Source organism: Kogia breviceps, chromosome 4 (genome assembly GCF_026419965.1).
Source record: "Kogia breviceps isolate mKogBre1 chromosome 4, mKogBre1 haplotype 1, whole genome shotgun sequence".
Lineage (NCBI taxonomy): Eukaryota > Metazoa > Chordata > Mammalia > Artiodactyla > Physeteridae > Kogia > Kogia breviceps.
Window position 1 is genome coordinate 75,028,663 of NC_081313.1, and position 15,464 is coordinate 75,044,126.

Genomic DNA, 15,464 nt, shown 5'->3' on the forward strand with positions numbered 1-15,464 from the left:
CACTACGGCCAGTTCACCTGCGAGGGCTGCAAAAGTTTCTTCAAGAGGAGCGTCCGCAGGAACTTAACTTACACATGCCGTGCCAACAGGAACTGTCCCATCGACCAGCACCACCGCAACCAGTGCCAATACTGCCGCCTCAAGAAGTGCCTCAAAGTGGGCATGAGGCGGGAAGGTGAATATTTATTCTGTGCTTCTCTCCCTGAGCTTCGCTCGCCTCCCCGGCCCTCTTTTCTTTCTCTCTCGCGGGGGTGGCTGCTGTATGGGGCTGGGGTTCTGGGGTTCTGCGGTCCCGGCCCGTCCCAGCTTCCCCTGTCCCCGCTACCTTCCTACCCCGGAGTCTCCCGCCGCCCCCACCCCCACCCCCAGCTCGCTGCCGCTGCCTCCCCCTCCTGGCCTGCGCTCCTCTCCCGGCTCCTCCACCCCACCCTCTGCCTGCTCAGGATTTTGTCCCTGGGATCGTGAGCTGTGGCTTAAAATCCCCTCCCTCTGTCTTGGATGTGCTCGGTGCGTGTCTCTTTCCCGCGTGTGCGTGAGGATGCTTGGGGCTGGGCTGGCATGAACTTGGGGAGGGGTGCTTATTTCCCCCGGAAAACTCTGTTTCTGTGTTTTTTCATTCCACTTTCCCCTCCACCTCTTCATGCCCTTTATTTAAAATGGGGGAGGGCTGGAGACTGGAGTACTCTGAACCATAGATTCATTACTGCATCATCCTTTTGGAAGCTTAGCTTGGAAAAAGAGGAGTGAGATTTATTGCACTTGTAGGTCTAATTAGGGGGGAAGGGGGGCTTCTGGCCTGTTCACTGGTTCCCTCTCCTCTTCACCGAGCTGGGGCCGCCTCCTCCAGAGCTGTGGCCTTGTTTTCACCCCTCTACTTTCAAAGGAAAGTTTGTGACTGAACCGTGCTTTCATAGTTGTGTCATTTTTTTTTAAAGCATGATACTCGTTTTATTTCTTCATCAAACTCCACCCTCTGCTTAAATACTGCATACAAATTACAATTTACAGCGGCATTTACCGATCCTTCTGATTTGGCTATAATGCATAGACTGCAGCTGGCATGAGCTTCCACATCATTTAATCCCTGTGTTGTATGGCTTTGGTTTCTTTTAACACAACTTTTGATGTTGTATTTAGATATGCTTCATGTTCATGTGGCAAGAGATGCAGCACTTTTCTTATAAATATATCTAGCCATTTACAATTAAAGTTTATCTCCTGACAATCATTAAAGATGTCTTATAGTCAAATTAGTGAGCCAGTCAATTTTGTAGAATGCAGATTACTCCTTCTTGTAATTGACTTTAAAATTATATTTTATATGCCACAAGAAAAGAAATTGAATTCCTTCAGATCTCAAGGAGCAGGCAAATATGACGACTTCATTTCTAGCTCCAGGGAGATTTTGTAGGCATCTGAAAAACAAAAAACAAAACAAAACAAAAAACTTTGAATTGTACTCTCATTTAATTGAAAAATAACTGCCAAGTTCAAAACTATAATTAGAAAAAAGTATTCTAGCCATTATGTTTCAAGAGCTTAAATTGCATTGGGGCTTGCATTAAAATGCAAGAATCAATGCAAACCCCCTAGAATCAATGCAAATTTAAGAAAATAGTGTATAACCTGAAGTAAGATAGCTACGTGTACATGGACATATCTATATTAATTTGCTGGGGGGGAGAGTTCAGTAGCCCTAACTTTTTCTAAAGTTGTCTTTGTTTACATGGCAATTTAAAACGCTGGCACTGTTGAAGTAAAACATACACATTAAAAAAAAAAAAAACTTTGGTCAGCTTTAAGAACTCAAAGCATGCTTACGTTTTGCATTCAGATGGTTAATGAATCCAGTGTTTTTGCAGTTGCAAGCTCGTGCATTCACTGGGCAAAAGCTGGCTGCAGGTTGCAGTGGCACCGCGCAGGACAGACATTAATTATATTTTCCACTTTTTTCAATAATGTTTGGCTACTGTAAGTTCAACTTTTTTCTTGATTTTTTTTCAATTTTTTGTTGCTTTTAACAGTGAGAACCTTGTGTGGGGCGATGGGGAGGAGGGGATAGGGGAGGGGTGCAGGATACTTGTTTTCTCTTCAAAAGTTTTAAGTGGTTAGTAGGGTATGTAACTTGTATCTATTTTAAGGATAATTCCGTAGCATTTTTAGAGAATATGGAAACATTTTGAGCAAAACCAGCTTGCTTGCAAATGAAGAGGCAGCTAGGCATTTGCCTAGAACCACAACCTTTCTCTGGTTTCGCCTGTTTTTGTTTTTGTTTTACCCTGATTTGGTTCCTTCTGGAGGGGTGAGTGGGATTTCATTAAACTGTGTGACTTGCTGGTGGTCGAGGGGCTGGGTGGCATTTTCTTGGCCATACCGGGCTGGGGGCCCGTACGTCAGGCCTAGTTCTGGCAGGGCTGGGGTGGCCAGAGGCGCAGGAGACGGCTGGGCATACCGAGCCGCAGAGCTGGAGGGCTTCACCCCAGACTGCCTCCGGGTGTGGGCTGTGAGTGAGAGCGAGCGCCAAAGGAGATGCTCCGGGGCACTTGGGGCTGCGGGAAGAACCTCCGCATTGTGTCGGGTGCGCTGCGGCACGGGATGTTCGCAAGCCCCCTGGATGCACATTGCCTCTTTTCTCTCTTTCTTTTCGTCAGCGGTTCAGCGAGGAAGAATGCCTCCAACTCAACCCAATCCAGGCCAGTACGCACTCACCAACGGGGACCCCCTCAACGGCCACTGCTACCTGTCCGGCTACATCTCGCTGCTGCTGCGCGCGGAGCCCTACCCCACGTCGCGCTACGGCAGCCAATGCATGCAGCCCAACAACATCATGGGCATCGAGAACATCTGCGAGCTGGCCGCGCGCCTGCTCTTCAGCGCCGTCGAGTGGGCCCGCAACATCCCCTTCTTCCCGGATCTGCAGATCACCGACCAGGTGTCCCTGCTACGCCTGACCTGGAGCGAGCTGTTCGTGCTCAACGCAGCCCAGTGCTCCATGCCGCTGCACGTGGCGCCGCTGCTGGCCGCCGCCGGCCTGCACGCCTCGCCCATGTCCGCCGACCGCGTCGTGGCCTTCATGGACCACATCCGCATCTTCCAGGAGCAGGTGGAGAAGCTCAAGGCGTTGCACGTCGACTCGGCCGAGTACAGCTGTCTCAAAGCCATCGTGCTGTTCACGTCAGGTGAGGCTGCGGCCGCTGGGAGGGCAGGCCGCGCCGGGAGCGCCCGCAGGCCCCGCTCCGCTCGGGCCCGGCCTCCTGCGCCGCGCCGCAGCGCCCGCCGCGGCCGGGCCCTCGCCGGACCTCGTGCCTGGCCGGGACCTGCGGCCCCCGCGCGGGGGAGCGGCCGGCGGCGCCGCTGCCATCTTGGGAGCGCCGCGGTGCGGGAGCTGAGGCGGCGCGGGCGCGGGCGGCTAGGTGGCCCGGCCTGGCGGCCTGGAGCCCCGCGCGGGGCCGCGAAGGCGGCGGCGGCGGCGGCGGCGGCGGCGGGCGCGTGTCTGGCGGGGGGTGGGGCGGGGAGGCGGTGCCGTGGATCCGTCTGGCTGCGCGTGTGTGCGGTGTGCATGTGTGTGCGATGTGCGTGTGCGTGTGTGCCGGAGCTCAGCGTTTCTGGGGGAGGAGAGGGAAGGAAGAGAACGTGGGAATGTGGCTTTCTCCTCTGTGTGGCACGCTCCCTGGCTGAGTTTCCCGATACAGTGAGACAGAGAGAGGGAGAAAGAGAAGAATACGGGCAAATAAATCATAAATAATCCCGCTTTATTGCATCCTGATTTTCCCTTATCGGAAACCATTCATGTTTGCAGTTGCTGAGGTTATTGAGGGTCGTAAAAAACGGATTCGATCTAAACAAGAAAGATGAAAAACAAAAGCAATACTGTAGAAGCCGCAAGTATGGGAGGATTCCCGCCCTGGAGATAAATCTCATAGCCGCGCAAAACGCACGAACATTGGAAATTTAACAGAGTGCCTTAAAAATATCAAATTAAATGTAGGCAGTGGTAACATGCATGTTAACAATTTCTCTTATGATAGATGGTTCAAATTAACTTCCAGGAAAGTGCATTAATGTTGCCTTTGAAGGCTCTGGTCCGAGCCTCTGAGAACACTGCCCCCCTTTTATTATTGTAACCTGCAAGAGGGAAACATATAAACACCCAGGACAGCAGGTAATGGGGGGAAATAAAAACAACAAAGCCAGAAAGGACGCTGGTGGGGAACAGAGCTGCTCAGACTGGGTCTCGGGCCTTGCCTACTATGAGTAGGGTTAGCTGCCGATTTACCACCATTATTGGCGCTATTGTTTTTAATTCCTCCATTCAGAGAACAAATAAACCATCCTAATAAATCTATCCTAGAGGCAGGACCTCCAAAGGCCAAATTAAAACCACTCTTGAGCAGAGATGGCAAAACCCCTTTCCCAAGGCCTCGTTGAACAGTAAGCAGTGGTATAATCTATCAATATTTCCTGACTTTCATGCGTGAAGAACCATATTTACATTGTATTAAAATGACTCTTAAATTTGCACAATATTGTAATGTAGCAAATGTAGTATTAATATCGATCTGAACAGCAGATAATTTATTTAGACAAGAGCATCTCATTTGTATGCAGGGTGGCCTGAGCTGTGGACTTGGACTGCCCCCCTTTTACTTTCAGTGCAAATGCAGGTCTGCTAGTGGGAGAGGGAGTTATTCTTTGCAAGAGGATAAAGTGCGAACCTTAAAACAAATGGAAGATTTATTGAATAGCCTCCTTGGTGTTTGAATGCATTTTATCTTAATAAGTCTTCCTGATGGAACCGTGTTTTTCAAAAGTGACAAAGAGCCTGGGAAGCAGCGACCCGGCTGCTTTAGCTCTGGCAGGCCTGGGGCCTGTCTGGCTCTCCACTACCCAGCTCTTTAGCCAAATTAATCAGGAAGCAAGCCAGTGTCAGGGTAGCTGGGTTTTTAAAATCTTATCCAGTGAGGTGTCTTGAAGCAGAAATGTGACTTGGAGCTGGACAGAGGTCTTCTCAAGAAAAGTCTCCCTCCCTTTTCCTTGTCCCCCCCACCCAAGGTTCTTTGAACCCCCTTGACTTTTCTGATCTCCTGCCCTTTCCCAGAGAGAGGCAAGGACTGTGCAGGCTGTAAGGAAGACTGTGGAATTATTCATGCTTTCCTTTCAACCTTCCATCCTAAAATGTCCCTGTGAAAAGTGTTCCTTTAAAAAAAAGTTTTCACAAAGATATTTCTTAAACCAAGTCTTCAAGGTGTAAGGGAGGCCGAGAAGTGAACAATAACATTATTTTGTTGGAAAAATTGCAAGAAGAATATCTGAAAGTGGAAATAGAGCTGTCAGTAGTAATTCACCCCCCTCCTCCATACAACACATTTCCACTTTTGACTCAACTTGTTTTGATTGCTAGCCAGAAGGGAATTCATGGGAAGCCTTCTCAAAGTCATCCAACTTTTAAGCAAACTTTGAATGATGGAAAAGACAGTTTTAGACATATTGTCCAACGAGGTTTACTCCGGATAAGTATTTGAAGCTGGCACGGGGGTTCCCTGTGGTGGTTTTCACATTTGGCCTCCGGATGGTATGTTTAATCCTTAATATTCTGGACAGCATCCAAGGACTAGGTCATGACCTGAACTTACTTTTTTTAAAAAATTCATTAATTCATATACCTAAATATTCTCTCAGATAAATGAGACTTTCCCTGAAAGGAGCCATCTAGTTAACATAAATACGAGAAATCCATTTTCAGCACAATAATAACTTTGATTTCTAGTTATGGCAGCTGATTACATCTATATTTCCTGAACACTAAACTCTTCTGAATGCACAACATGAAATACATTCTCTGCACTACAAAGGCTAAGCTGGGAGGGCCTGAGCGGTAATGGTTATTTATTTACATAATTTCTTTTCCATATACTGTAGAAGAAATATTGAGGGTTCCCACATTGACACTACCATATAAAAAGCGAGACATGGGTTTTGCACATTCTGCCTCCTTTTCTTATCTGGGTATAACTCATGGAGTGTAAATATGTACTGCATCACACCCCCTGCTCACCTAGTTTTGCTACCACAACCAGACGATTGATCTGAGAGCTCATACTGTCAGTCCACAGTTGGGGGAATTCTGTTGCAGAAATATCCAGAGTAGGAATGACTATCTCGAGTGGGAAGCCAGGCCCAAATTAGGGCTCCTGCCCGAGGGAGGCCACAGGGCTGGCCGGCTGGCACTTTGCAGTGGGGCCCAGCTACAGGCAATCTGCCTTCAAAGGAGGAAAGAACTCGATGCAGCCAACACAGGGCCCAGGCATGCGTTTCCTGGGCTTCTCTCTCTTGGAGTAGCCTAGCTGGGGGAAGGGTAGTGACCTTGCACCCTGGGGGCCCTAAGTGTAAATATCAGATAAATATTTTACAAACCTGAGGAGATTCCATATGGGTCTTTTAAAAAAAACCTGCAGGGGTGTCAGTGGGTCCCTTTCATGCTGCATTCTCTGAGGCTGAGAGGGATCCTGTGGCATAAGGGGCAGATAATGCATATCAAGCGAGATATGTGTAAATAAGAGTCTGCATGGTGGTCATTCAGCAGGACCAGGTTAGGAAGCAAAGCCAAGGGCAGACCCTCAGAGTCCCCTCTCTAAGCATCGAAGCCCCAAACTGTTCCTGCCCTCATCCTGCTAGCCATAAAATCTCACTGACTTCCCAGGTCAGGCTAGTGTGGATGCACCCAAATGGCTGGCTAGAGTAATTAGACATCTGAGAGGAACCCAATCTGTATCTGGGGTCAAAGGAGACCTGCCTCAGAAGTTCCTGAATTATCACTAGTTTTATTTGTATTTTTGCTCAAGGCGATAGCCTTGTAGATGAAGGCGTTAGAATGCTTTACAAATCCCAGTTCTTGAGATAGAGACATAAAGCTCAGAAACTCAGCAGACCCAGGTTTCGCTTTGAATCATTTGCTGTGTCTTCTTAGGGTCACACTTGCCCGTTCACAATTATACAGTGTCCTTTTGGGGGCACTGCCATGCATGAATTTCTTTCCAGATCTATATATTAGCAAACTCTGCCTTTGATCTCTAGTCGACCTCCTGACTGGCTAAGGGCTCCTCTGTGATCTTCCTGTTTTTTAAATATTTATTATTAATACAGGAAACAACATGGGTGTTTGAACTAAGAGAGGAAGCCTTCACTTCATTCCTCTGATTCCACCTTCCCCTCCATTTGCTTGCCTCTAGTTAGTTGATACAGTATAAACTACTGTCTTGAAATATTTTTAGTAGACCTAGAAGAGCCCTTGGTTGATGTGAGATTAAACACACAGGTTTTGAGAGGTTTCCTTGTGTAGAGGTCCTGCCATAGGAAGCCTATCTCCCCCAATCCCCCCTCAACTCCCCACCTCCCAATTCTGAAGCAGAAGCAGCAGCTGCCTCCAGTCCAGCTTTGTGTCTGATCGCTGAAGTTGTCTCCTTTCTGCAGCCTGGAGTAACTGGGCCATATTCCTTCTGATTATTGTACAGCTTACAGAGATGTGACCAATTTGCAATTATGTGATCTAAGGCACAGATAGAAGTGTTCACCCTCGCTGAGGATTTGCTGCAGAGTTCTTGCTTGCATAGAGAGTGGATCGCAAATCCTATATTGCCAAGGCATGAGCTTGATCTGATGCCAGGCACTGCCAGCCTATGATTTCTTACCCCCTCGCATATGTCTATTCACTATACAATCTAGGTTCTCCTTGAGGTCATTTAGGTTTGAGAGGGGGACTCCAAGAAGCATTTTAGAACTGCCTCTAGGCTGCATATTTGGTCAGGGCTCCTGAACACCCCAAAACCAGGGCCAAAAGGGGCAGAAATCCTCCCTTTAATGAGCACAACGGAAAAGACGCTCCCCTGAAGGTGGAGGACAGGTTGCTATGTACAGCAAACATGGCTCCAGCATCGTACATTATTTAATCCAAAGGTGAAAGAGGAGAAACAAAGGGACTGGAGAGGTTGCTGCCTCTTCAAGTGTGTGCCTGTCTCTCCAGCTACCCAGGCCTGATGGGAGTTTGATTTGTTTGTATTTGTGTTGGGGGCCGGGGGAAGGAAATAGTAAAGGAGTAGGGAGGCATGGCGGGGAGGATTTATTTTCTTCTTCCTTCTATTTCTATTTTTTCCCCTTTGCTCCTTAAAAGAAAAAAAAATGAACGGCTTGCTGTTTGTGACTTTGCTGTCCGCTGACCTAACCGTGTGCCCCCTCCCCTTGTCTCTCCTTCCTGTGGCTGCTTGGGCAGATGCCTGTGGCCTGTCGGACGCCGCCCACATCGAGAGCCTGCAGGAGAAGTCGCAGTGCGCGCTGGAGGAGTACGTGAGGAGCCAGTACCCTAACCAGCCCAGCCGCTTCGGCAAACTGCTACTACGACTGCCCTCGCTGCGCACCGTATCCTCCTCGGTCATCGAGCAGCTCTTCTTCGTCCGTTTGGTAGGTAAAACCCCCATCGAAACTCTCATCCGCGATATGTTACTGTCTGGGAGCAGCTTCAACTGGCCTTACATGTCTATCCAGTGCTCCTAGACCTTGGGCGCTTCCCACCTGCCCCCACCCCCTAGAGACTCACAGGACCGGCGGGGGGCCGTGGACTCCAATGCCGCGGGGACACCAGGCGGCCGATGCAGGGTGCGGTGGGCCGGGCAGCGGGGAGGAGGGCCAGGGCGACAGGAGCAGCCCACCGTGCAGAAATGCAACCCGAGCTGCAAACCAGGAGAAAAAGAGACTCTTTTTAGTGTCAGATCTGTGGACACGTTGGAAAGGAAAGGAAAAAGACCTTGTGTCTGATGAGAAAAAGAAAAAAATTTGGAAGAGAGGACCATGAAAATTTTAATAAAACAGAAGGAGACTAACGGACCTTCCAGGATTTATTGTGGACAGATGTGGATATATTCTGTACAGAAAACAACACACATGGAAGTGGACCGAATCCTATGTAGAAACACACACACACACACAAACACACACACACATACACATTGTTATTCATTTTGTAAAATACTAGTCTTTATTTTCATTTTTTTGTAAAATTTAAACATCGTATGCACATAAAAAAGAAACAAGAATTAGGGGAAAATAACATTTTCCAAATAATTATTAAAAAAATTGTCCTGTGTCTATGTATCTATATCTGTTTTGTATTTTTTTCTGGTTCCAAACCAGATTTCCTGTGATTCTATACTAATAATTTTTGATATAACCCTTTGCTTCTTATAATGAGTGCGATATATGTTGTCAAGGCTGTTCTTCAAGAATTAAAATTGAAGTGAAAATTTAAACAAAAAATAAAAGAATTTAGCAAAACCCACGTGTCTGGTTGCTTGACAGATGTCATCAGTGCAAGAGAACCCTCCAATTAATTTCCACTACAATTATTATTAGAATGGCGGGGTGAGGGGGAAAACTTTTAAGGTCCATTACTAAGTTGGCTAGATTTATTTCCTAAAAGCAAGCAGCTGCTTTGGTTTTGTAAATGCGGAAGGCCAGGCTCTGCATGGGACAGAGTGGGCGGGGGTTGGGGGTGGCAGGGCACTTGGTGCCGGTGCCGGCAGCAGCCATTGTGACCTGGTAGGTGGTGCGCAGCCAGCACGCAGCTGGCCAGGAGGCTGGGGCAGGCCCGGTCCCTCGGGGTCGAGTCTCTGCGCTGCCTGCTTCAGTATCTGCAGGTGGGAACTTGCCTGGCTGGAGAGGAGGATGGAGCCCTGACAGTGGGGGGTTCAGCATGGAGAGGGCCACTCTGACACCTCTGCGTCTCGTCTGTGACTGAAGGGTCAGCCTCTTACCAGCTCTGGCAGAGAGAGCTGGGGATTCAGCTGCGAGCCCTGGCTTTGCTCCTCCTGTGGTCCGCTATATCTGGCTACGGTTTGCCCTTCACTCCAGACCCTGTCACAGGGGTTTCCCTGGAGGGCCCTCTAGCTCTGTGGGGCATCTGGAAGGGCCCCCCTGTGTCACTTAGGAGTGTGGACCTGGAACCTGGGAATCCAGCAGTTGGGCTGGAGCAGATTCTTTCCACAAGCGGTGTGTGAGTCTTACTGGCCCTTTCAGGGCAGCAACCTCCTGCTGAGGCCTCTCCTTTGGTGTGTGTGGGGGTCTGCTCTCTGTAACAGCTTTCGGAGCATGAATGTTTTATAGGATCCGAGTTGGCACTGTGGGAACACATATTGCCAAGGGAGCTTTTTCGTAACATATTAATAAAGCCAGGTCTTTTAAAATAACACCTCTTCACCTCTTCCCTCACCTTCTCCCCCAGCCCCAAACAGGCACGGATGAGGCAAGAGCTTTACCTTCTGAAGTCAATGGCAAAGTTTTGCTCTCCATTTGCTGTCCAGGTGGCCTCACCCCTTTAAAAATGCATGAACAAGCTCCAATCCACCTAAGGTTTTAATATTCTGGGGGCAGAGCAGCCCAGCAATGCCACCGCTTTCTGTGAAGAAGCCCCTGCAGGTCCGCCTGGGGACCGGCCTGAGCCCTAGGGCAGCTAGACGGATAGGGTATGTGGGGTGTGGAGCCCCTGGGGCCCTCCTCCCTTCCAGCAGGTCCCACCCGGCCCTGGGCCTCATCCTTTGCACCACACCCAGGGGCAATGGTTTTGGGTCTAGGCTGACTTCTCTGCAGGTTGGGCACCCAAGGCAGGAGGAGCGTGGGAAGAACTCGTATTTAACCACTGACCGCCCCCCAGGAAGTCTCAGGGAGCCTTCCCGGGAGTGGGGGGATTAGGGTGGGCTGGGCTACTGCGGGGAGCCGAGCTGCCTCCAAGCACTCACCGATCTTTCCTACCTTTCTTGAAATGAGATGTAAATATATGCATTACAGTGTGATCCCTCTGATGAAAACAGATAAACATTTTCGTAGGTCAGAAACGTATTTTTCAATTAATTTCACTATGGAGGCCCAAACGTAAGGCACCCAAGGTGGGACTGCCCAGGGAGCCGAGGCCCAGGGTGTTAGGAAGCACTTGTTCCAGGGCTCGGAGTTGACAGTACTAACTTGGCTCTTGCTCAACGGCCTACAGCCTAGGGAATCCCAATGACCTTTCTAAGCCTGGGCCTAAGCTGGGGGTTTGACCAGCACAACATAGGAAGAAGAGCAGGCCTTCCTGTGGCCGCACAGACTCCCTCACAGGTTTGGTCTATAGGAACCAGGAGGCCCTGGGGACGAGCGAGAGGTGCTCAGAGGCCACGTCGGGGATCTGCGGGCAGTGGGTTTCTCCTCTGCTGTCTCCTTGGTGGCTGGGGTTAGTCCCCGCCTGCATTAAACACAGAGAGACAGTTATCTTCAGAGCTCTCTGTGTGTCTCAGCCAGAGAGATGGAGCCTTCCCGGGGACTCAGGGGCCATGTGGACGCCCCCGCAGAGCAGGACAGGCTGTCCACAACCCCAGGCTTTCCATTCTCAGAGCGCACAGTGGGGCCCCATGAATCTGCTTGGGCTAAGGGAAGGTTTACGAACTGAGACAAGCATCTAAGCCACGGGGTGAGGCTTCCGGCAAACAGGACGCGTCGCCTCCGCTCCCCGGCCATCTAAAATCTCCTTGGCCGGGCTGACCAGTGGCCTTGGCGGGGGAGCTAAGGGCCGAGCGGCCCGGGGGCCACTCGCAGTGTGGAGCAGCCACCCACTAGAGGCCGGGGTGGCCCCCTCAGGATCCTGTGCCACCTCAGACCCTTGGAGCCGCTGGGCAGAAGGCCACGTGGAGCAGGTGGGAGTCTCCTCTGCCTGGGTGGCTGCCCGGAGGCCCCTGAGCAGTGAGCCACCTTCGAGCCAGGCGCCAGGGGGAGCCCTGGAACCCAGGTGTGAGGCCGCAGGCAGGTGTAGTCCAGAAAGTCCGCTGGAGGACTCAGGAGAGTGGGGTTGGGCGAACTGGGCGGGGTAGAACCGACGGGCCCCCCCCCCGGGGTCAGAGGAAACCCATGTTAACAGTTGGAGTGTCCCACACAAGGTGACTTCCCTCTGGAAATTACCTGTGACGTATGAAAGTCAAACGTTGAGGATTTTAGGGGCTTTGAAGTCGGTTTAAACTACTTTAGCCACAAACTTTGCTGAAAGCATCAAAAAAGGCTGTCTTGGGACTTGCTCTCCTCCGGGAATTTCTAGGGGACTATAGCTGCGCCTCATCTGCCGCGGATGGACAAGGACTGGCGCAAAGGACTTAAAATATGACCTTTGCCCCGACATGCACATCCCACCCTGCGGCCAGGCCTGGCGGAAGCCCGGGGGTGGGGATCGGCCTCCCTCCCGGCCACCAGGACCACCTTGGGCTTCCGGAACTCTGCACCTCGGTCGGTTCAGGCTCTTGGTCTCTGGCAGCCGCAAAGGGTCTCCGTCCGCTCCTGGAAGCCCCTCCACCCAACTCTGCGCTCAGGGGCGCTGGGGATCTGGAGGCCCCTGCACCCAAGCCTACCTGAGCCCGTCTGCTTGGAAGTGTGTGAAAGTTTATTTTTAAACAATCCTCCTTCTCCTCCACTCGTAGGCAGTCCTTGTATCTCCTACAGTGGCAGAATCACCTCGTAAGCTCCTCGATTCCTCAGAACAAATCACCTGAATGTCTCTGCAATGGGAAACCGTGAAGGAGCGTGGGGAGGGGATTCAGGGAAACACAAGTGGGAACTCATAAAACTCTTGTTAGAGGGCCTGCTCAGGATTCGTGGCGTCACTGGGCCTTTTACTTGGAAAGCCAAAGAGTTGTATTCCTAAATGAGTTAAAGACCCATTTACCTCTGTCGTGTTCTATTCATCAAGCCACAAGTTGAGAGTTCCTAACATGAAACTATTTGTTTGCTTACACAACCAGCTGGGCGCAATTTCACGTCTGAGATATCTATCTGAAAGCGCCTCTCATTTATTATCTCTCCTTGTCAGCGAATCCATTTTCCAGCTCTCCCTCCCCACCCTTTGGACTTTATTTATTTATTTATGGTGGGACTTCTTTGCCTGGGAGAACCTGGGTCTGGAAGGCTCCCAGGGGAGCGGCCGCTCCCTGCGCGGTTTCCGCTGCGCCCAGGGCGCGTGGACCAGGGGCCGGTAGAGACGAGCTCGCCGCCACCGCTGACCCCCGGCGGCCGGCAGGCCAGGGTGTGGGGCGGGCAGCGGGCGGGCCCGGCCGGATACTGCTGAGCTGCCTTTCTCCCTAGATGTCCTCCCTGCTAGCTCTCCCAGAGTAAGCCACAACCACCTGTGCGAGGAGGGGGTGGGAGGAGGCCGGGAGGGGAGCTCAGGAGCCTCTCCCCGAGTTGGGGGGCCGAGATACGGATTTGAGAGATGCTTTCACAAAGCCTCACCTAGTCCCGCGGGGCCAATCTCTTCTCCTGGGCCGGAGCGCAGAGTGAGTAACCAAGATGTAAATAGTTGTGTGATGGGTTGGGGGAGGGGGCAGCGCATTTATTGTGTGCGCGGAGGGGAGAAGGCTGCACGTGGTTTCAATTTTGAAGCACAAAGAAATAACGTGCAATGCAGAAAATAGGTTTATGAATGTAATTGAGAGGAAAGAAAACAATTAACACGGTGCAAGGTTGCACACTCGACTGGCCACGCCTCGCCTTCTCTTCCACCCCAATTTTGAGAAATCCGGATCATGTGAATAGAGTAGGTCTAGGCAGTTGGATCGGGCTGACAAGGGAACCCCTGATGGAGGTCACAGTGATGGGTGGATAATGTGTCTATCCATCTCCTAGTCTGCTAAGGCCTCCTCCAACCAAGCTGATAGAAAGAGATCAAATCCCCCCCAGTCCAACGTATAAAATAGCCCCAGTTGTAAAGATGGAAAGGAGAAGGGGTGTCTGTAAGGGAGGGGAGGGAGAAAAAGAGAGAGAGTGAGGGATTTCTTTAAGACAGACCAGGCTGGTCTCCGCAAGCTATCCTATTGTGTTGATTTAGGCAGACATTTGCTGTATATAACGCTTAAGGCTGAAAATATCATTGCGCAGCCAGATATATAAAGCGTTGGCCCAACGGTGGGGTCAGCGATCGATCTCTGGGCTCAGCGGAAAAAGGAGAGAGACAGGGTCATGCGCAAGCCTCTGTCTGTGAGCTTGTCAGTCGGCATGCATGAGCCTGAGTGTATGTGAACGTCAGGGTGTACGAGAGAGAACCGAGTCTTCAGCTGGCCAAGAGGCTCATTAGCATTCCTAACCCATGGACCTGCACTGACAACTAACAGAGATATCCCGCTCACTACCAGGCCTCCTCTCCTTTTGTCTTCAGATCTGGAGGAGAAAAAGATTTCTCGGTGGAAGCTGAAGCCTGAACTTCCATGTGGTTGTTGGAGATTCTGGGTATAAAAAAAAAAAAAAAAAAAAAAAAAAAAGGACGTGCCAGGATCTCGCCTGATCTTTTACTCTGCTTTTAAAAACTTCCCTCCTAAAAAAAGAAACTTTTTTTGCTTTTCTCTCTCAAAGTGTAATATGCTTGTTGAAACTCCAAGCTTAAATGAGAGAGAAAATCCTCTGAAAATATTTTGCCTTTTCTCCTTGTTGACACGCAGAGAGGTGGATGTTTATATGTTTGGCTCACATACACATGTAAAGCCGGTACTTTTAGTTAAGGATTTCTAGAATATAGCAACCAGGGGTTGTTTGAGCTTTATTGTTTCTCTTCTTTCTTTGCCTTGCTTTTGTTTTTTGTTACGATAAAATTCCTTTTATTTCTATAATAAATGCCCTGCTTATTACGTTATCACTCTGTTGTTTAAATAAACTACATCTTTCAAAGTTAAAGGATCTAGTTTTGTATTAACCATCAGAAATGAGCAGTTTTAGAGACCTCCACTATTCTAAGAAACATTTTAAAATAATATTCATTCATGCAGTTTTAATCACCTTACACCTATCTGGGGGAAAATGACTTTTCACCATATCTCACAGGGATAAATATGTATCCACTTTTCTCTCCTAGATCCTGTGCCTTGATCACCATCAAACGAGGCAGATAGTTTTACATTGGAGTGTACAAATTATCCCATGTTGACAGATGTTTGTCACTTAGTAACTTCTTTCCAAGTTTTTCCCCCTCCCCTAAGCCTTCTTTCTAGCTTGCTTTGTTGTTTTAAAATATGCATGTCTCTCACTGGAATGCCAGTCACGAGTGCAAACTTTGTGTCCAACCTCCCACATGAAATGATCCTTTTAGAGGGAACTCGATATGTCTCAATCTGCACTTAACTCAAAGCCTCTGAGTACGGGCCACTCACTCACTGGTCCTGGCTCCTAAATAACTCAGCAGAAACGAGTTTCCAACTAAAAATCCCCTCGAATGTCTCCCAGGGAAGAAATATAGCTCCTATAATTAAAGGAGGCAACGGCCAGAGGGGGAATGCAGCCGGCAGCCAAAAAAAAAAAGTAAGAGTTTTATTTATTTGCTGATTGAACTTGTGTTGTCATGACCAGCAGGTTTATCCACACTGGAAGTGCTGGAGGTTTGCACTGTGTGTGCACAAGAGGGAGCGGTGGAGAGG

General features: G+C 49.7%; 1 protein-coding gene across 1 annotated transcript in view; it reads left to right on the forward strand.

The window, feature by feature from the left end:
* Window positions 1-9,144, forward strand: part of NR2F1 (nuclear receptor subfamily 2 group F member 1) — a 9,609-nt gene extending 465 nt beyond the window's left edge. The window contains exons 1-3 of the mRNA XM_059061475.2: window positions 1-175; window positions 2,652-3,179; window positions 8,267-9,144. The exon at window positions 1-175 is cut by the window's left edge and continues 465 nt beyond it. Of these exons, the coding sequence (XP_058917458.1) occupies window positions 1-175; window positions 2,652-3,179; window positions 8,267-8,547 (984 nt within the window). The 3' untranslated portion in view covers window positions 8,548-9,144. The remainder of the gene's footprint in view (window positions 176-2,651; window positions 3,180-8,266) is intronic.
* The last annotated feature ends 6,320 nt before the right edge of the window (window positions 9,145-15,464 follow it).